The sequence below is a fragment of the Lontra canadensis genome, unplaced genomic scaffold (assembly GCF_010015895.1).
Source record: "Lontra canadensis isolate GAN:19392208 unplaced genomic scaffold, GSC_riverotter_1.0 scaffold32, whole genome shotgun sequence".
NCBI lineage: Eukaryota > Metazoa > Chordata > Mammalia > Carnivora > Mustelidae > Lontra > Lontra canadensis.
Window position 1 is genome coordinate 6,223,719 of NW_022631026.1, and position 21,386 is coordinate 6,245,104.

Sequence of the window (21,386 nt, forward strand, 5' to 3'; positions counted from 1 at the left end):
TCTTTCAAAAATGTCATTGCCTCTCAGGTTAGCCTTTCATAAAAGGAGCGAGGGAGAGGAGCTGGGACAGGAGAGTGGAACAGGACTCCCAGGCGGCCCACCACGGGGGCGGGGGGGGGGGACCTGTGGTCTGCCATTTTCTTTTCCTCCAGGCAGCATCTTTGGGTTCCAAGGAGGAAGCCAGCCCCACCCTCCCCTTGCCGGCTCGAACTACTAGCGACCAAACCGATGCTGTGCCAAGAGGGACACTGGGCTGGCTGCCAGGGTTGGAGAAACCTCTGTGTGAATCCTCGGGGCCAGGGTCAACAGACTTTGTAAAGGGCCCGACAGTGAGTATTTTAGGCTTTGCAGGCCTGGAGGCAAAGTGGAACATATTATATAGATGTATTAATAAGAGAGAAAATAAATTTCCATAATTTTTTTTAACAAAGTTCACAGTATAACACTGGATGTAGCCCAGGTTTTCGGTAATGCTGGTCTGCTCATCAGAATCAGGGAGTACCTTCTGGGAAGATCTCTGCAGTGAGGTCAGAGCTGCTACTCCCCTTCAACTCATGGTCATATCGGTTGGAAACACCCATCTGTGCAGTTCCTCAGCTCGCGGCCCCACAAAACCCAGCCCGCCGCAGGGGCCCACCCGCTCCCGGCTCAGCTCCTCAGACACTGTGGGTCTCGCCCCCGCCGTCCAGCATGAGGAGGCGGGGGCCTCCGTGCCAGCACGGACGTCCCCGTGGACTCTGGGAACACAGAATAACTTCAGCCCTCTCAAGGGAAATGGGTGTGTCCCACGGCCACCTCTGGGCCAAGCCCAGGGCGGGCTAGGGGAGAGGAGAGGACCCCCCAGATGACACCAGTGACTTATAGGACCGCCTGCGAGGGTGGCACACACGGGTCTGTAGGCACAGGGGAAAAGCATAGAGGGGCTGGTGCGTTTAGAAACAGGGTGTTATGTGGGGCTGCAGCTCCTGAGAAAGGCGGTGAGACGTGAGGAGCTGGATTTTTTATTTTACTACATTTTAATTAATTTTATTCTCCATGTTCCTATGGGGCTAGGGGCTACCCTACTGGACAGCACAGGCCTGAGGAGGGAAGGAGTGAGTCGGGATCTCATGCCCCATGAGTCTCAGGGGCACCTTCCTTTTGCCAGCTGCAGCCCTCCCGGGAGCCGTGGTCCGTGGATGAGCCCCCGGGCCTGCGGGGCGCTGCTCGCCCGGATAAATCAGACCCGGGGCCCTGTGCGCAGTGGCTCAGGGATCAAAAGAGATGCTTTTGGAGTGGTTGGAAACGGTTGTTTATTTTCCTCTAAAATATCTGAGACACATCTCTGCAGTCTTGTTTATGTGATAAATTTACTCTGGGAAGCTCGTTTTATAAAATGCAGGTCGGCTCTGGCATAGAGCCTCAGAATTAATGGGGTTTGGCTGGTCTTGAACTGTTGCTCTGTTCCCGCGTAGGTGTGTGTTGGCCATTTAGTTTTGGCCCCTGTTTATGGTTTTTACACACACATTCTGGCTGGGGCTCTGGCTCTTCTTCCTCCTTTTAAGCTTGGGTAGATCTGGGGGGAGGAGGGGTGAGTGCCCGGTCTGCTAGGAATCTCGGCCTGATGACAGACACCCTTGGTTTCTTGAGGCTCTTAAGTTTTGTTGTTTTTTTGGTTTTAGGATTTCAGGGATGTTTTTGTATGTAATTGACAGAAGACGTTTCCTGGCACTAGGGTCTTAATCATTCTAACTTCTCCTGATCAAGTTTAATCTCATTTATCTGTAAATATGCACTATAATGAAGGGTGTGTTTCCGAGTGGGAAGGTAATTGCCTTTCCCTCTTGCAGTTTTAATTTAAAATTACCTCTACGCCTACCTCACCTTTATTTCCAGGCTCTGAACAGACCCCTAGAAAAGCAGCAGTAGTTACCGCTTATCCACTCTTCCTGAGTTCAGGAAACAGCACAGCCCCTTTAATAACAGAGCTAGAAGATTCCATATGGTGGCCTATTTTTACAAGACTTGTATGCAGGAGGAGATCAGGGAGGGGTGTGCCCCACAGTATAATGTGGGAGGAAATTTTCAACGGTGTTCAGAAGCGTATTTCGTCTGTGGTCGGCCTTCCACACCGAGGTAGACAAGGATTCTGGTGCCCATTTTTCTCAGCACAATTGAGTCAAACCCTGTGGGCACAAGATTACTCTGTCATCTTTCAGGGTGCCAGAGGCTGGAGAGCAAAATCGGTTGAGGAGGCAGAATAGGTCTCCCTGTTACTCACTGACTTTTCCAGAGTGTCTGCTGCCCTGTACCGATCCCATGTGGCTTCTCAATCGTGGGGCCCAGCCAGGTCCTTCACCCTTGGATAGCCTTTCCCTGAATCCACTTCCTGCCTGCGCAGGTCCATTGTTCCTGCTGGGGCCTGAATGACCTTCAGGTACAGCTCTCCCTTCTGTGCTGGGAAGCCTTCGGTGGCTGCCCATTGTCTCCAGATCAGCCAGACACCCTTGTCAGCCTCTTGAGTCCCTGCCTGGCTTTCTGGTCTCGGGGGCACTACTGAGCTGTTTTTTGGTCCTGTTGTATGTCAGCTTTCTGCTGGGCACTGAGGACACAGCCATGAGCAAGTTCCGGCCCTTATAGGAGACCACTGAAAAAAAGTAAAAAGACACAAAAAGCTAATTTTATTAACATTTAACCTAATATGGCCAAAATATTATCATTTTAATGTGTGGCACTGGCCATATGTCCGTGCTCACTAGGCACATGTGCCTTGTAGTTACCCCAGTGGACAGCACAGGTCTTGAGGCGAGTGGGACAAATGGAAAAGCCGGCCAGTACAAGACAGTCCGGGACTGCTGGCTTTGTGTTTATTTAGGGGATTATCTTGCTAGATTGTGAATTCCCAGCAGGCATGGGCATTGCCCTGTTTTGCTTACCCTTGTAGCTCTAACACCTGGCTTAGTACTTAGCACATAGTAGGTGCTCAGTAAATTTTATGGGCTGAACTACTGAGTTCAGCACAGGATGCTGCAGGAGGAGTGAGCAACCTGTACCAGAAGGCTTTGGGGGAGAGGGCGCGTCCCTGAATCAACTTGCAGAATGGGAGCTGGGTCAAGAGGAGGCAGGGAGAGTATGCTAAGGAGGGAAGAGAGTGCGTAGTGCTCAGAAGTAAAAGAGGAGGAAGGTTGGGGGGAGCTGCAGGAGTTCATTGTGACGGAAGCTTCGGGTACAGTTGGGGAAGGAAGGGGGTCAGGAGATGGGGCTGGAGAAGCAGTGAGGCCAGGTCACGAAGCCGTTTCAAAGCCGCCGTGGAATCGCTGCCTTGTTCTGAGGATGTGCAGAAACAGGACCAGCGTCCTGGGTGGGCACGGCCCCTTGAACTTGTGCGGTGCGTCTCTCTCCTCCGCAAGCGCCGTTTTCTCCCTTCATACCTCCTGGGCCACAGAAAGGGCTTGGTCGGAATGTTGGCTGACCTGCGGTTCCGTGGTGGTGTCTCCTGCTGCCTGTGGGAGGCTTGAGGAGGAGGAGCAGGTGTAATTACCTGAATGCAGGTCAGAGATTGTTCTAGCAATTCCCGACCAAATTCTCTGCAAGCGGGGGAGTAGATGTTGTTTAGATCAAATCTGTCTTTCAGTAATGGCCCTTCACTTGAGGATCGGGACCTTCCAGAGCTTTGATGAGTGATTGAACTTGGGTCTTTGTGAGGGTTGTGCTCTCGGACACACGGTGGCTAGAGCTTCAGGAACCAGTGTTTCTGACGCGGCCCTGAACAACTCCTGTTTCCGCCGTCACTGGCAGAACCCAGCCAGTGGGCACTCGCGTTGCAGGGTCCTGATCGCTGGGCGGCGGCCTGGGGCGGGAAGGTGGATGACGCTTCCAGAGATGGAGCTCAGCAGTGAGTTTCATGGCTTCTCTTCTGTCTCCAGATCCCTTTTCCCATCTCAAGGGAAGGCCAAGAACAGACTAAAGATGACCTAGGAAAATAAAAGCTTATTCCCTACGAGAAATTTTGACTTTCTTATGTCAGTCCTTACCTACCTTCCTACAGTATGTCAGCAAATAATGCTTTTTTTTTTTTTTTAAATTTCAAGTAGACTCTGTGCCCAACATGGGGCGTGAGCTCCCGACCCTGCGATTCAGAGCTGTATGCGCTACAGCGGAGCCAGCCAGGTGCCCCAATAATGCTTTCTATTTTTTAAATTTTTATTTATTTATTTTTAAAGATTTTATTTATTTATTTGACAGACAAAGATCACAAATAGGCAGAGAGGCAGAGAGAGAGAGGAGAAAGCAGGCTCCCCGCTGAGCAGAGAGCCCGATGTGGGGCTCGATCCCAGGATCCTGAGATCATGACCTGAGCCGAAGGCAGAGGCTTTAACCCACTGAGCCACCCAGGCGCTCCCCCAATAATGCTTTTTAGAACATAACTTCTCCTGGGGCGCCTCGGCCGGGTGAGCAGCGGACTCTTGGTTTCGGCTCAGGGTTGGGGGAGTCTGCTTGAGATTTGTCTCTCCCTCTCCTCTGCCCTCCCCATGCTCGCTCTCTTTCTCTCTCTCTCTCACTCGCTCTCTAAAATAATAAAGAAATAAAAATCTTAAAAAAATAGCCATTGCCGCTTTAGAATGGGACTCAGCATGCTGTTATTGAGAAAGTGGATTCAAGAAGGGATTCATCCGGGGCGCCTGAGTTAAGCTCACTCTGGGCACGAAGCCCACTTGGGATTTTCTCTCTCCCTCGACTTTGCCCCCCGCCGGCTTGCATGCTCACTCTTAAAAACATAAATATGTGAAGGCGATTCAGGAAGGCTGGACATGAGGAGCTCTGCTGAGGTGGTGTGCTCTGCCACTGATGACAGCGATTGAAACTTTATGATTAAAACCCGTGGCGAGTAATAACGATGTTCTTACTGAGTGTCACCGCATAGCAGGTGTTGGGCTGGGTGCAGTTCTTGGTTTCTTTATGGTGACCCTGTGATCGCTGTCACTCTCCCAGTTCATACATGCTCCCTTCCTCCTGTCACAGCCGAGAGTGATGCATTGTTCTTCTGCAGTATTTAATTGGGTTCAGAGGACATTTTACCCCCCGTGACGTTTGCGAGAGCAGAACTGTAATTAGAATTCCTGATCTGCGGGGTCATTGAGCAGGTACTGCTTGCGCTTCCTGTGGGCGAGGCTCTCCAGGTGCCATGTGCTGCTACTGTGTGGGGGTTGATCTCGTAAAGTGTGATATTCAACGGAGTATAATAGAGGAATATTAAGTACTTCAGTGTGTCCAATTAATCATTCAACCTTGCAAAGTAGGTTTTGTTACGCCCTGGTTCTGGAAGGAAGCCTGGGCTGGGAGAGGATTAAGAACATGCCTTCTAACCCAAACAAATTCCTGTCGGGGTCTTTGCAAGTCCGGAGTGGGTTTGCCTTCCCCCAGACCCTGCTGCCTCTGGGTGGGGTGGTCTGGCTGGGGTGGGAACACGCTGGTGGCAGATCTGCCTCACCACCCCCTCGTTGCTCCTCTCCCTGCTCCCTGCCCTTCGCCTCTCTTGGGAAGGAACACCTGGCAGGTGGGCACAGATAGAGCCATGCTTGGTCCCAGGGAGGACTGAGACAGGGTTGAGGTAGAGTCGGTCCCAGGTGAAACTCCTCGCTGTAGTGGGCCGGCAGCCAGTGCGCGGCGTGGGCAGAGGTGGCTCGCGTGCTTGGTGTGGGTCAGGCACCCGGGAGGGTGTGGCTTTGGGGATGACCCCATCGGCACACCACACTGAGGATGTGTCCCCCAGAAGCCGCTCACCGGGGCCTCCAGAGTGGCCGTCACAAGGCCATTCCCTCATAGTCGTGATCTAACCCCAAACACGTGTTAATTAATACCACTTCTCTATATTCTAGGCTTTGGATGTGGACCGGATGGTTCTTTACAAAATGAAGAAATCCGTGAAAGCAATAAATGTCTCTGGGCTGGGTGAGTATGCATTCTTTCCTAGGGGTTTCTTTGTGCACATCCTGGCGTTAGCAGTGACTGAGGCCCTAATAGTGATCACCAATAATGAATAATCAACCAAACCTTTTTTTTTCTAGGCATGCAAATTGTAAAGTTGAGTTGGGATGTTTCGTTTTTAGAAGTGTGTTTTGTTTTGTCAGTTGTCTAATTTTGGAATGGCGCTGTGTCTGCCGCCCCTGCCCCCCACCCTCCCACGGTCCCACGCGCTGCTTCCTGTTCTCTGAAGTGCGGCTGAATTTCCCACCACAGCCCTGCATGAACCAGCTTTGTCTAAGTGGTGGACAAGGACACCGGCCTCATTGCTGCCTCCGTTGTTTGGTTTCTGTGTTAATCATGTCAGAATGGCCCTTCCGTTGCTCTCATCCAGTGCTTGCCTTTCTTGTTGGGGATGATGATTAACATACAAGCACCATCAATTTTTTGAAGTAATTTCTGCTAGACTAATAAACTTTTTTCTGACTTAAAGATTTCAGGCTGCACACATGTGGCAGGTCTGCCCCCTGCTCAGAACCTTATAGGTGATAGACGTAATTTTTTTTAAGTCATGAAGTGACTGTGTCGTTTCTCTCAGAAAAGCCAGTGGCAGCCTTGGAGGGCTAGCAGTGGTGAGAGCTCCCAGAGACCGTGGAACCAGGTGACGGACTGCAGAGAGCAAGGCTGGCTTGAGGGAGAGCACAGTATTGCTGAGTGTGACAAAGACACTCCTGTTGCTTGTGGCTGATGGCCGGGAGGAGGACAGGGCCTGGGATCTGTGCCCACAGATGCTGTCAGGCCACAGGATCACCCTCGTGGTGTTCCCTTTTATGACAGCAACAACTGGAGTAAAGGACAGGGAATGCTACAGGTGGTTAAAAGGAGGGAGGGGCACAGATGGGTCTGGAAGTACCTCTTGTGCCCACCCCCCACCCTAGTTCTGCTGTTGTGAGCAGCAGCTCCAGGAACAGTGTTTGCCTCCCCCAGGGAGGGCTGTGCAAGCCAAGATTGTCAAGAGGCCAGTAGGAAATGTCAGCTACAAAGATGGTACAATAGTCAAGAATGGCAAGTATATTTAGGAAGAGATTTAACAAAAGATATGCAGGAACTCTATATTAAAAACCACAGAACACCACTGGCAGGAATTACCTAAATGCGAGGTATATGACGTATGTGGGTTGGAAGACTCGACGTAGTCACGATGTCTGTTCTCCCCCAAATTGATCTCAAGATGCACCACAGTCCTAATGAAAATTCCAGCAGGAGAATTTGATAAGGCGATTCCAGAACTTATGAGAAACACACAGGACCTGGACTGTCCCAAGTAGTCTTGGGACAGAGACAAGTTGGAGAACTTAGGCGATGTGACTTCAGGTCCTGTGAGACTGTGGTGGTCTCGACTGTGTTGCCAGCAGGGGGCCAGCAAAGAGATGAGCGGAACAAAAGACAGAGTCTAGAAATAGACCTTCACTGAGAGTTGTCTGACTGTCAGCACAGTTGTCGAGGCAGAGCCATGGGAGACGAAGGTGTTTCTAGCACATGGTCCTGGAACAACTGGATCTTTCCATCAGAACAAAGGAAGTACAGCCCTCTCTCCTACCCTGCGCAAGCAGTGCTGTGAAATGGATCGTAGATTCAGACATAAAAACTAAAGCTGTAAAGCTTCTTGAAGAACACAGAGGAGAACATCTTTACAACACGGGGCAGGCAAGGCTCCTTGGAAAGCACACAGAAGGCAATAGAGTAAAAAGAAAATAAAATTGTTAAATCAGACTTCCTCAAAATGAGACACTTCTCAGTGCTCAAAAATGCTATTAAGAATAGCCTAACGTTTGGCGGGTCCCCAGGCAAGAAGGTAGAGAGCTCACAGTTGAGGAAACTAAGTTAGTAGGGCAATCAGGGCAGGACTCCAAGTAAGAGTGTACGATTAACCCCCTTCAAAAGGCAAGGGAGGTATTTAGTTACTGGAACCGGAAAAGAGCCAGTAAAAGGTATGGAAATAGAAGAATATGTAATTGTTGAAATAAAGACTAAAATTTACTAAATGGCAAGCTGCCCACATAGGAGGAGAGGATTAGTGATGCCCCGTGTTGCCGGGACATGAGTTAAAGGAGTGAATGGATAGTGCAAAGTAAAAATCAGGCGCCTCAGAAAATAGACGGAGACGGACCAATATAGCACCCGTCGTTTGGGGAAAAGCAGAAAAAGGGAGAGTTTTTAAAAAGTAATAGCTGACAAATTCTCAAAAAACTAAAGAAAGATTTGCGATCTCAGGTTGAGGGGTACCTGGGTGGCTCAGTCGGTTGTGTCCAACTCTTGATTTTGGCTCAGGTCATGATCTCAGGGTCGTAAGATAGAGCCCCGTGTTGAGCTCCGCACTAGGCGGAGCCTGTTTAAGATTCTCTCTCTCTCCCTTTTTCCCCCCACCGGCCTCTCCATAAGAGATAAAATAAGACCTCAGATTGGGAGAGTGACTGAAGTGTGAGGAAAACAGATTATACACGCACATGTAAATGTGCATACACACTGTGTGGTATGTGTGCAAGTGCGCCTGTGTGTGTGTTTATGGGCGGACATGGTGTACATATCTCAGGACATACCCTATCTTGACCTCAGGGATAAAGAGAAGATTAAAAATTTATCAAGAGGGGGAAAAAGCATATATATATATATATATATATATATATATATATATATGAAAAAAGATTTGGGGGCAGGATGCTAAAAAATGACTGTATTGGTATTTTGACTTTATAGATACTTTCCCCCCTTCATTTTCCATTATTTTATGTATTGTAACATATTGATGTTACATGATTAAACAGGAATTGAGTTGTTTCTGGTTAAGTTCCAAAAGAACGTGAAAGAAGTTCAGGAAATCAAAGAAGTGGTGGGAGGGACTTAAGTTGTTCATGACTAAGCTTGCTTGTCCTGACTGAGTTCGAAAGCTTTTTGGACCTGGAACTTGTGACACTCGCTGTTGTACCCTGGAGCAAATCGCTGAGCATGTTTTAGCCCTGGTTTCCTTGTCTCTGAAATAATTCAGTTGGGTTAGAATGTGGATCAGGGTGATTTTGCTCCCCCCAGTTTGGTTACTAACAACTGAGAGGTGTGCGGGTGTGTGCACAGACTGTGGGCACTTGTGGATCTGGGACAGGGATGCTGCTAAAATCCCATGACGCACGGGACAGCTCCCAGCAGAGAATTAGCTGGGCCCACATGTCGGTAGTGCCAAGGTTGAAAATTCATCTCGATGGTCTTCAGAGTCTTCTACGGTTTCGTTTTGTTTTTTTTTTTAAAAAGATTGTATTCATTGGGGCGCCTGGGTGACTCAGTTAAGCGTCTGCCTTCGGCTCAGGTCACGATCCCGAGGTCCTGGGATTGAGGCCCATGTCGGGTTAGGAGTCTGCTTCTCCCTCTCCCTTTGCCCTTCCTGGCTTGTTTCCTCTCTGTTTCTCTCAAATAAGTAAATAAAATCTTAAAAAAAAAAATAAAGATTGTATTATTTATTGGAGGGGGAGAGGCAGTGGGAGAGGGAGGGAGAGATCCATCAGATGCGTCACTGAGCACGGATGGGGCTCAGTGCAGAGAGCAAGCCCGTGACTCTGGGATGATGACCCAAGCTGGAGCCGAGAGTCGGATGCCCACCCCATTGAGCCACAGGTGCTGTCACAGTCCTCTACAGTTTTTAAAACAAAACAAAACCAGAAACCACCACCGTGCTTAGCTTGCAAATGCATAAACATCGATTGATTGATTACCTGCCAACTACTGATTTTATGAAGGAAGTAGAATTAGTTTTCATTGAGTAACGCATAATGAAATAAATATATGTAGGAAAGTACTTTTTATTTAAAAGGAAATAACAAAGAGTATAAACCTCTTCACTCAACATTTCTGTACATTATGTTAATCTTTACAGCTGACTGTTCTCATTTGACAGACGAGCCACCTGAGATCAGAGGGCTGCACGTGTTCCTGGGCCGCTCCGTGGAACTTGGCTTCCTGCTTGCCCAGGGCTGTGTGCTGGGCCCGTTCCGTTCTGAGGCCACCGTGTTTTCGGGGTGTCTGGCCCACTGACCATCTTCAAGATTTCCAGAAATCACTCAAAGATGGATGCTTAGTTCTTTTGACAAACAATAGATTTCAAAAAATATCTCAGGAGTGGTTTTTCGTGTTTTTTTTTTTTTTTTAACCATGTTCCCTGGGGCTTTTGAGTTTGTAATGTAAGGCTAGTTTAAAAGAGGGAATTTTTTTATTCTGATGAGTTTCAAGAGTGATTTTGAAGTCCCGTGTCGAGAAGGCTGATTGTTTTCTGATCAGAAATAAAAATGAAGGACTGTGCTTCTCGTGCCAGCATTGGCCACGTGACCACGGCCAGTCCTGAGAAGGACCTGCGTGTCCCCATAGGCTAGCCCGGTACCCCGCCACATAGCTTTCACAAGCCAGCGTAGAGGGAGGAGGTGTAAACACACAGTGTCAGGAAGCTAGCCTGTACGAATTTAGTAACACTTGTGTCACATCTGCCTTTGTGACCTATATTGTCTAGCATGTGCCACAAACCTCCTTCCTTTACCTGCCCCAGAGTCGTTTCCTAAAATACAGCCCAGTGATGTTACTTCTCTGCTCGAGAGTCTGCAGCGTTTTCTCATTATCCACTTTGACGTTCATGAAGGCGAGTTCCAGATTCTGGGAGAGATGAGGAAGGCCTGCGTAGGCTGTAGCAGTAGGGAAATTGGGGTCAAGCACAGGTAAGCAGGTGTCTGTTCCTGCCGGACTGGCCGGAGACTTCAGCCTGCCCCTGTGGAGTGTGGGAGGAGGACTCTCTTAGCCTTTTCCAGATCTTTTTGCTTATGAGATCGCCACTTCCTCCCTTCATCGATCCAGCGTAAGCCTCGGCTCAGTAAACACAGCAGGACGCCAGAGGCAGACCGAGCCCCTCACACCTCCTGGGCCCACGCTGCCTTCCAGGGGTCCTTCTGGGAAATAACGTGCTGTTTCCCCAGTGTGCCACGTTCTGTGCCCTCTCCCTCTGCACTTGCTCTTCTGTCTGCCTGGAAGGGCGTTTTGCCACTTTCTTAGAGGAAAGGGAGGCTTGAGGAAGGGAGAAGCTGGTTCTGGAATTTTAACCTCACACTTCAGGCACCCAACCTGTGTCCTTCCTGAGGCGCCACACAGCAGGCTGACCGTTAGCGAGCCCTTGGTGGTGGGGCTGTGCTGGGGGGCTGCTATTTCTGTCATCTCTTACCCGTCTGGTAGATCCTGCCAAGTCTGACTTGTTATGAGGCCATGAATCTGAATTATTTTAAAGTCAGAGTACGGATCCCAAAGGCTTTATTTCAGAGCCTTGTGGTTGCTTCAGAGAACTCACCTTCTTCGGTGACTTCTGGAGGAAAACCCTTACCTTTTCTTTCGATGTGCTGACACCATACACAACATTTTTGGAACTCCTCTCCAGAACTGCTTTTAGTTTCATATTCCTTTGAATATTTTTGGTTAGAGGAGTGTGAGGATAAATGAAACTTTTTTAGAACTAGACACCAGCAATCCGTGGGGCATATTCAGGAAGGGATTAGCCGCGGGCGACCGCAGTCGGGCTGGGGCCCTGTGAGCGTCCACGCATGCTGTCTCTCAGGGCGGTCAGTTCCAAGAGGAGGCCCATGTGGTTTGGTCATGACTGTGCTTCATGTCCTAAGCCACTGCTTGCCTGGGAAGAGCACTCATTTCACGTGTGATTAAAAGAACAACAGAAAGAATTCACCATTCATGCCTTACACCGCCTCATACCTTTCCTGTCTTGAGTTCCTTAATTTCTCTGAGACTGGGGCTTTTCTGCCTGCTTTCCTGATTTGTCATGGGTTGGCCCCAGCTGACCTCTAACTGATCCCCACCTGTCCCCAGTGTCTCTCTGCTGTAGGCTGTCTCTGTCTCTGTATACCGTCTGCTGTCCAGCCCCACTCCTGGTCTGGACACAAGCCCTCCTGTCCCAGGCTCCTGTTGAAGACGTTAACCTAAAAAGGTTACTTACTCTCTTATATAAGTTTTCTGTGGCTGCTGGGACAACTTACTGTAAACTGAGTGCCTTAAAATGACACATTTCGTTTTTTCCCTTTTGTGGCCCTCACTGAAGCCACAGTGGCCAAGATGAAGTTTAATCCCTTTGTGACTTCTGACGGGAACCAGAACTGTGAAAGGCATTTTGGTGCGTTCTTCCACATTTGTGGGAAGATTACGTTTTCCCCCTTTGCAAAGAGCTGAGGCAGAAGTACAGTGTGGTGGAGTCATCCGAAAGCGTGGTGGAGTCCGGGTTGTGCCAGCTCACTCCAAAGGTCCGCAGATTGACAGAGTGGTCCGGGTTTACAAGAAGACCTACGGCGTCTACACTGCACGAGTACGTCCAGCAGGACAGGGCGCGTGGCACAGCTGTCCATGTGGGCATTCGCCCTCGCGAGGTGGTTATTACTGGACCAAAACCTGGCAGAGACCACAAAACGATCCTAGGATGGAAAAGCCGAATCTCGCCAAGTAGGAAAGGAAAAGGGCAGACACAAGGAGATAATTGAGAAGATGCAGGAATAAAGTAATCTCATATACAACTTTCAAGAAAAACTGTGAAAATGAGAAACGGACAGATTTATCTCGTGGCTCTGGAGAACCCAGGTCCGAGATGGGGCCCGTGGGGCTAAGGTGATGGCGTCGGCAGTGCTCCTTCTTGGGGGTCCAGGCGAGAGTGCTTCCTTGCCTTTTCCAGCTCTGCATCCTCGATCTGTGGCTTTTCATCTTCGAAACCCCTCACGGCCGGTGCAGTCTTTCTCACACTCGTCACTGTGACTCTGTCTCATTTTGCGCAGGCTGCCCTAACAGAACACCCAGACCAGGTGGCTTCATCCGTGGACGTCTGCGCCTCATAGTTCTGGAGGCCGGAAGCCGGAGGCCAGGGGGTCCACATGGCTGGGTTGTGTGCAGGCTGTCTCCCTGGCCGGCACGTGGCTGCCTTCTCGCCGAGTCCTGTCGGGGTGGACAGTGAGTAGGCTCTGGGGCATCTCTTCTTGTCAGAGCACTTACGCCACCCTGGGAGCCCCACTCTCGTGATCTCAACCAGACCTGATTATCTCCCAGGAGGCCTCACTACACATACCATCACCCTGGGGTGGTGGGGGCACCCTGACACCGTTTTGTCCATAGCGCACACAGACTCTTGCCTCCCTCGTGCATAGCTCAGGATCTTGCAAGCGCCCTGGGCCCGACCCCAGTGACCCAGGATCGCCTCCCCATCTCAGGTTCCACTGATGAATGACTTGAATTTCACATGCAACCTCAGTTCCCATCTGTCAAGTTGCAGAACATCTTCACGGGGTCCAGGCATCGGGACGTGCTCGTCTTTGGGGCGGAAGGGGGCATTCTTCTGCCTTCTGCATCTCACCTCTAAATTCGGAGTTTTGCAGTTGAGTCCGTTGGAAGAGTTCCTAATACACAGGCCCTGTTTACCCTTGCAGTGTTGTTCTTTATTGTTCTCGAACAGGTTTGTGTCTGCTGGGCTTTGCCCCTCAGTTAGATGGCAGGCCCTTGAGGTCGGCGACTAATTCTTGGAGGCGAGTGGAGTTTGGGATGAAGAGCACGTAGGTGTTAGAACCCAAGAAGCCTGGAGTAGAAGTTCGTGTGCCCCCCTCAGAAAGCCTGTCATCGGAAATTCTCGAATCTTTTTGAGCCTCCATTTCTTCACACATGAGACAGGAATATTAATATTTTGAAAATATTAGTGAAGATTAACTGAGCAACAAGGCAGAAGTGATAGGCATGGCTCAGGGCACGCAGTAAGCACAGAGGCCGCAAACACGCTCGCCGTGTGTTCCCTTCAGCGGCGGACACCGAGGCCGGCAGAGCCGTTGTCCATTTTCTTGAACCTTCCTTTGTGTGTTGTCACGTTTCTGCTGCAAGTTCTGAGACTGTCCTCCTCGTGTAGGAGAGAAACTTAGCATTTTAGATGTGAGCAGTCTACTTGCGGCCGACTGCTGTGCTCCGCTGGGTGAGGGTTTGTACAGACGGAAGCAGAAGGGGGTTCCGAGATGCTGTAGGGCAGCCAGATGTGTTTTTACAGCCGGGGAGCCGAGGCTGGCTTTCACCCTCTTCCCGGGTACCTACAGTGTCACCTCAGGATTGTCTCTTGGCTTACAAAGCCTGTTGTATATACTCTCTTGCTTTCTAGGAAAAAAGTTTGCCAACCTCTGCGTTAGGGTAGTGGTTTTGAAACTTAAGAGTGCCCGAGAATCCCCTGGAGGTCTTATTAAAACACGGGGTGCTGAGCGGCTCCATCTTTAGAATTTCTGGTTCAGTAGCTATAGGATGAAGCCTGTAGGATGAAGTATTTGCTGACTGAGTTCCCAGGTGACGCTGAAGCTGCTGGTCTTTGAGGATACTCCCCCCCACACACACACATGCACACACACGCACGTGTGACTTTTTAAACATTTGTCCTGAGCCAAAGTGTAGCATGTGTGTCCCCACAGATAAAAAGCAAGTTTTCCTACATAATAGCAAGTATATTACATTTGCTCCCATGTTTCAAAAACAATGACAGTCCAGCTATCTTCATTTTCTAGAAATCTTGTGTATAGGTTTGCAGAAGCCTTTATTATAATGGTTTGTTGAGAAACAGTTTCTACAGTAATTTTTCCCACTCATCATAAGCTGCTTTCTGACCTCTTAAAAACATCCAGTTTGTATTTGTTCTAAAACTTTTTAGTTTAAAATGTCTCAAGCTCTCTCTCAGTCCAAAGGTGTTCTTCTCCTCCCCTGCACTGGGAAGTTGAAGCTAACATTTTTTAGCTGTTTGACCTATCAGTGGGTGGAAAATTCATCTTTATCAAGAAGGAAACAACGGGGAACTTTCATTTTCACTTCTCTAAGAATTACTGTATCTTGAAGACTTGGTGCAGATCTTACTGAGAGAGGGATATCTTCTTTACCCTCTATCTGAATGTCCTAGAGTAGTTGTCACTTCCCTTGAAATGAGAAGTACAAAGAAAGAAATGCTGATTTTCCTGTAAATCCTTACCATCTTCCTTTTACAGAAGAAAATGAGAATTTAATAATTTTGTGTATGTATTTCTCCCTTTTTTACAGTGCTAATTAGAATATGGCTATTAAATTAATCCCGAGCTTAAAATTAATACAGAGAACTTTTTCTATTATACCTATATAATTTAAAGATCGAGCAGTTTGAAAGAAACCTGTGCAGTAGTTGAGGAAGTGATGTTTCATTGTGCATGAAGAAGGTACTATATCTGGCATGATTTTCTACTATTACGTGAGAAAATAACTAAATCATAGTAATCCCCAGTGATTGGCATGAGTAGGATGAAACGGGTATTCTGCTACTTTGTTGTGGCACTGAAAGCTAGGGCATGGAATTTTTTAAAAGCAGTTTGGTGGTTCACCTCAAGAGAAATAAAACTCTTTATGTGGGAAGATGCCCAGAGATGCTCATTGCATTGTCCCAGTTATCTCAGAGAAAACCTGAAAGCCTCCAATAACTGAATTAGGATATACTGCTTGATGGAACTGTGGTTATGTAGCAACATGAAGAAAAATGCTTATGATGACATTTTCAGAGTATAAAACTCAGGATACAAAATACATGTTACCATGTCTGTGATCAAAAGGAATAGGAGATTATGACAAATGATAAAGAAAAGAAAATGTTTCTGTGTGGATGTTCATAAACTTGAGAGTGGAGGCATAATAATCTGACACCCAAGAAGTATTTGTTGTGGGGCCAGCTCTGTGCTAGACAACTACCTCCATGAATATAGTCTGCACAACATCCCTGTGAGTTAGGTACTATCAGCAACTCCATTTATAGGTGAGGTCAGTGAGGCACAGAGTAGAAATCTGCCCAGGGTTCTCAGCTAGCAATTACAGAAGCTGAGATTCAGAACCAGATCTGCTTCCCCATCTTTGCTTTTGACCGTGGAACCCCACTTCCCGGTGCTCAGTGCACCTGCTGCAAACGAGGGTCCATAGTGGAGAACGAGCGAGCAATAAGGCTCTGGGACCCTCCTGGATATCAGCTGGCGGAGCCATGGTGAGCCTTTTGAAGAACTCCAAGTGGTTTTGTTTGACCACAACTCAGCATGAACCAGTGTGTGAGAAGCTCAAAGCTGAGTCAGGTGACCTTGGGGGAAGTATGTTTAAAAAAAAAAAAAAAAAGTTGGTTACCCTGTTATTGAATTGTAAAAGCAACATTTTAAGAGGGACCTCAAAATCTTAGAGCTGAAAACCTCAACATAGGAGGACCCTGGAAGGACCTAGTACTTAGCTTGGGAGGTAGGGAGAGGGCTTATGAGGGCATTCTCTAGGACCAGGAAGTGAAGCTTATTATCTGTTCCTTTCTAAACGGTATTTTCATGGGAGCAAGCTTTGACTTAAATATGAGAGAGAAGTGAGCTGGTCATTGGAAGGATTTCAGCAAAGGCTTGGTGCCTCTTCTACGGAAGTTGTAGGGGTGGTGGGGTCATGGACTCTTGAGACCTTGAGATGTCTTCCACTTACGAGTCTCTGAGATGCTTATGGTCTCTCTTCTGCTGGTTAAGAAGAATGATTAGAATTTAGGTGGGTAACTTGTGGAATCCTGTCAGCAGTGATCAGCATATTAATCACGGAAGGATGGCTAATCAGAAGGAACGCTAAGACGCGTGACTTAAAGTCCCAAGTATTAACATGAGTCATACTTAGGGTCACCATATTTATTTGGTAGGGAGTTTAAGCTCATCTAGGCTGGGTTTTTTCACCTGGTAAGTAGGGTCTGTGGACAGACTTAAAGGGTCTGTGCATCCCGAAAATTGTATGGGAAGTTACATAAAGATGCTTTGTCCTGGAGAGCTAATCAGAAACATTGTTCTGATTTTTACTGATGTCTGTGATAAAAGATTAAAGAACCAGTGATCTGCTAACCCCCCATGTTTTATAGATGTGGATATCATCACAGAGTTGACTGCCTTACTTACTGTAAAACATTGACTACATTTTTTCAGCATTGTTCAGGGGGTCTCCGAGCTCTGTTCACTCGCCCAGAGTCACAGAGCTGAAAGGTCGTGTGCGTGTGTACATATGTATATATGTGTTTATTGATCTAAAATCTTGCCTGCACGAGTAGCAGCTGTTACCTGAGGCTTGGAGACCATTGGTTTTTCAAGGCTGCTGGTTCCTGGGCGTGACGACTTGGGAGGTCTTGGCACACCACGGAGCGGTCTTTTCTCCTGGTCTGCAGTGCTCTCAAAGAAGTGGGGCGGGGTGGGGGTAGGGAGGAGTCTGGTGAGCATCTGTAAGTAATGGGAATTGTATCCTTAGGGATGGGGAGGCAGAAATCAAGGGGGGAAAAGGCTGAAAGCAGTTTGCCGTGACAAAATGAACACTGTGTAGTGTGGCTGGTCAAGCCGCTTTGCCAACAGGGGGCATCTGTGTAATTGGATGTAAGGTTTCCAGTAGCCGGGAGTCCGGTCAGCAGATGTTGTCTGCCTCCCTGCTTTCTGTGCCAGATACCTGGGGATCCCAGGCTAAAGGAGAGCCGTGCCAACTCTGCAGCCAGAGCCTCTCCCTCCTTCTCTGATGTGGTCGCAGAGCAGCCCTAGGATGGGAAGCCGCTCTTTGGATAACTTGTCTGGGGTGAGTCAAGCAGCTGGCTGCTTGCAGCTCTCATCTCCTGGACCGGCTTCTGAAGGACGAAACTCATAAGCTTTACCTCCTCTGGGAAGCCTTTTCCATCACCAGCCCCAGAAAATGTATTCACTTCCCCATTTCGAGCTGCAGTTCTCCCTCTTGTAATGTATATGGTGATGGATTGTTCTCGAGCATTTCTTGTTTCTCTTTGTCTTGCTGAGCTGTGCATTGGCAGGCACCAAGCTTTATTCATCTTTGTCCCTCCAAATCCAGCTTTCTTAGGTGCACGTCTTACCGTGTCACTTTACAGCCTTTGGGGGCCCTTCTTTACCTGGGATGCATCTGGGCCCTGCTGGCTGCTCCCTGTCCTCTGGCCACACCTGCCCCCCCGCCCCCAAGCCCCCCAGGGTCGTTCCGTCTCTGGCTGTGCTCTCTGCACCAAACTGACCGCCTGTGCATCTTTCTCCCTTATGGAGCTTTGCTTCTTGAGGGAGCGGCTCTGCTTCCCGGATCTCCGTGTTCTTCAGTGCTTGCTGCAGGAAAGGATTTCAACATGATTGGATTTTTACCCTTTAGTACCAAGAATGTTCTCGACAGAGTGTGGGTATTCGGGAAATACAGAAGAGTAAATAAAAGTGAACCTTGATGGGTTTTCTGTATCTGAGCCTGTAATCTGAAAGGACAAGAAACTGGCATAAAAAATAAACCTCGTCTGGTGCATCAGTCTCAGTCCCCCCACCAAGGCGCTTTCGCGAGCGGTGGGTGTCTTATGTTGAGGCATCTAGGGCTGCGTGGGGTCCTTCACACAGACTTCCAACGTCACCGTGTTGTCGTTTATCAAGGGCAGGATCAAAGAATACGTGGTGATCTCAGACGACAGTGTTCCTGTTTCAGCAGCCAGCCCACACCTTGACCTTAATTAATAACATCATTGCTCGCTTCCTGTGTTGGACGTAAGCAGACTAGATATGTCCGTGATCCCTTCCGTAAGGACTGGTGCTTTCCATAATGTCAAAGGGGACGCCCCAGGAAAGGGTTAGAAAAAATGAGCTTTGAAAATAGAAAAGAGCACAGGATGTTGGAGACGTTGCAGGTGACGGAGCTCCAAGAGAGGGACCACGTTTCTCTCGTCTTGCTTGTCTTGAGCGTGAGCTTAGTTAGGGGTTGTCAAAGAGAAGGGTGTTCGCATCAAACCCTTTCTGGTTTGTAGGTCCCTGTGTCTTGTCAGAGCCATTCAGGTAGGTACTCAGGTTCCAAAGACTGCCTCTGTCGTGGCGGCTTGTCCGGGAGAGCCTTCGGGGAAGCATTCACGCTGTGATACCCTCAGCAGGCACAGGCACAGAGAGCCGGAACGCCCTAGCCATGGCAGTGGGCATTTCAGTCTGTTCTATCGTATTGATTCTACATGTAGTTTTCTAGTTATAAAGATGATACACGCTTAGTTTAGAAGATTGAGAGGAGCAGTAGCACAGCCTCATGGCCGGAGGCCATTCCCACTCCCCGTGTGCGACAGGCTGCGGGGCGGGACGGTGACCGCGGCCCCCGGGCTGGCTGTTCCCACTTCCACGGGAGCTCCCACAGCTGAAGGCTGCGCACTGGGGGAGGATGCGGTGCTGCATAGACAGCGGGGCCCGGGCCTGTACGCCGGCTGCCCTGGTGGCGCACTCACCGTTTTCACCACCGCTTAGCATTTTGATGGATTTTCCTTTCAACCTCTTCTCTACTTCTAACTTTATAAAGTTGAGACTAAATATACAGTTTCATATCCTGCCGCCCCTTTTTTTCTTAAACGTGTTTTCTGTGCTGAGCTTATTCCTACTTCATGATGTCAGAAGCCTCCAGAATGTTCCATCTTATAGAGATAGCTCTTCACTCATTTGCACATTGTTGGCGCTTTGTACACTCTCTGTTTTCACTCTTGACAAGTTATTTTGCACACACACCTCTGGTCACCTGGATTATTTCCTTAGAAGGGATTTCTAGAAGTGAGATTATGGGATGTCAAAAATGTCTTAGACTTTTGATACAGATTACTAGATGGTGAACTGAAAGGTTTTCATCTGGGCTGACTCTGGAAATAAAGCTCTAAAAATGGTTTTCTCCCACGGGATGAAAGATCACAGGGCAGAGATCCTGTCGGAAACACGATTATCTTTGACTTGAAGCAGTTGTTCCCCCAGGAGCCTTTGTGCTCCAACTTGGACGCAAAACCAGGCGATGTATGGGGTCGTCAGCGCAAGAGGAAGTGGTCTCCTTCGGGTGCACTTGTGCAGATTGTGCTGACATTAAAATGGTGGCACACGGTTGAATATTAATCAGCGTGCCATTGGGAGTGCCTTTGTAAAGCTACTACCGGAGGGAACATACGTCTCTTCTTACGCGCCCTTGGCAAAGCAGCCTGCATGGGTGGTTGGTATGTGGGGGTGTCAGCAGGTGTTTGTGTCAGCTGGACCCCTGAGGGGCCCATGGTCTGGCCGGGAGCAGGGGCTTGGACTGTGCCAGTCAGGGTGGCCTGCCGACCCCCGTTTCTCTGGTTGTGGCCCTTGGTGTCTGGGTTACCAGTGTGTGTGCTTGGCTGGGGGCCAGGAGCACATTCGTGTTAGCCTAGAGCCAAGAATAGTGGCTGTGATGGACCCATGGGGGAATGTTGGAAGGGGCGTCAGGAGACCAGAGATCTTGTTCCAGCTCTGCCGCACACCTGCTGTGTGAATGCGGGCAAGTCAGCACCTTCTCTGAGCTTCGGTTCCCTGTATGTAAAGGGAAGATTCTGGACTAGGTCCCATTTCAACTGAGAAGACCCAGCAGTGGGTGCGGGTGGCACCTGGGGCCTGGGCTGCCGTGGGATGGAGTGGAGAGCTGAGAGCTATGGGCATGCAGGGACTGGAAACCTACAAAAGCATTCATAGCCTCTGAACACCTGGGGCTCCGCGCTGCTCCCTGGGGTTGATTACCTGCCTGTTCCTTCTCTGGAAATTGCTGCCTAACTTTGGAACCTCAGTTCAGATGTCCCCTTCTCGGAGGCTCCTAATCCCCACACCTGCCACGTTGCAGGCCATCGTGGTGTGGATTCATGTGTCTTTCCCTAGACATTGATGCCAGCTACGGTGCTCACTCTTGTGTGTGTCCCGCCCCAGCGTACGGCCTTACCCCTGTTGCAGGGTTGGAGGTGATGAGCGAAATATTTGAGGTGGATGTGGAGGTTGGTGGAGGGTGAATTGACTGGGGCCCGGGCTGACCTTTGGCAGTGCTGGGGCCCTGGGCTTGCTTCCTCCCTGCGCTGGGCCCGCTGAGGAGGAGTAAAGGGGCTGCCTTTTGTCCTTTTTGGATCCAGCTTTGAACTATATACACTGGGCCTACTCCTTGATAGGAGGGTTTGTTTTTTTTTAAAACAACAGAATCAAGTAAACTAAAAAGCACACAATAAAACGCAGTCCTTCTAAATGGATGCATGCTTGCTGGCCTCATAAGAGATTTTTCAGTGTGAATCTCTCATTTCATCCCTCTGATTGGATTGGTGGGAAGTGGGACTTTGGGGCTGTGAGGTGTGGGAAATGGAAGGGCTGTGGGGTTAGAATGGAGAAGAAACGGGGTCTTTCTTGTCCTGCTGCTGTGGTCTCAGGGACTTGGATTCTCATGTCCCTAAGTCCCTCCCACATCAAAGACGTTTGGATGTGGATCATTAATAAGAACCAGAGTTTAAGATATATTTGAACAACGGGGGAAGCAGGAGAGTGAGCTCTTTTTAGAGAAACAGCTTTCAACAATTTTGTAAATAAAAGCTGATA

General features: G+C 49.0%; 1 protein-coding gene across 4 annotated transcripts in view; it reads left to right on the plus strand.

Annotated features, from left to right (window-relative positions):
- The window catches only part of ASAP2 (ArfGAP with SH3 domain, ankyrin repeat and PH domain 2), a 166,729-nt gene that overhangs the window by 52,209 nt on the left and 93,134 nt on the right, over nucleotides 1–21,386 (plus strand). For all 4 annotated transcript variants that reach the window (XM_032866807.1, XM_032866809.1, XM_032866808.1 and 1 more), the window contains exon 2: nucleotides 5,859–5,931. In XM_032866807.1, coding sequence (XP_032722698.1) covers nucleotides 5,859–5,931 — 73 coding nt within the window. The remainder of the gene's footprint in view (nucleotides 1–5,858; nucleotides 5,932–21,386) is intronic.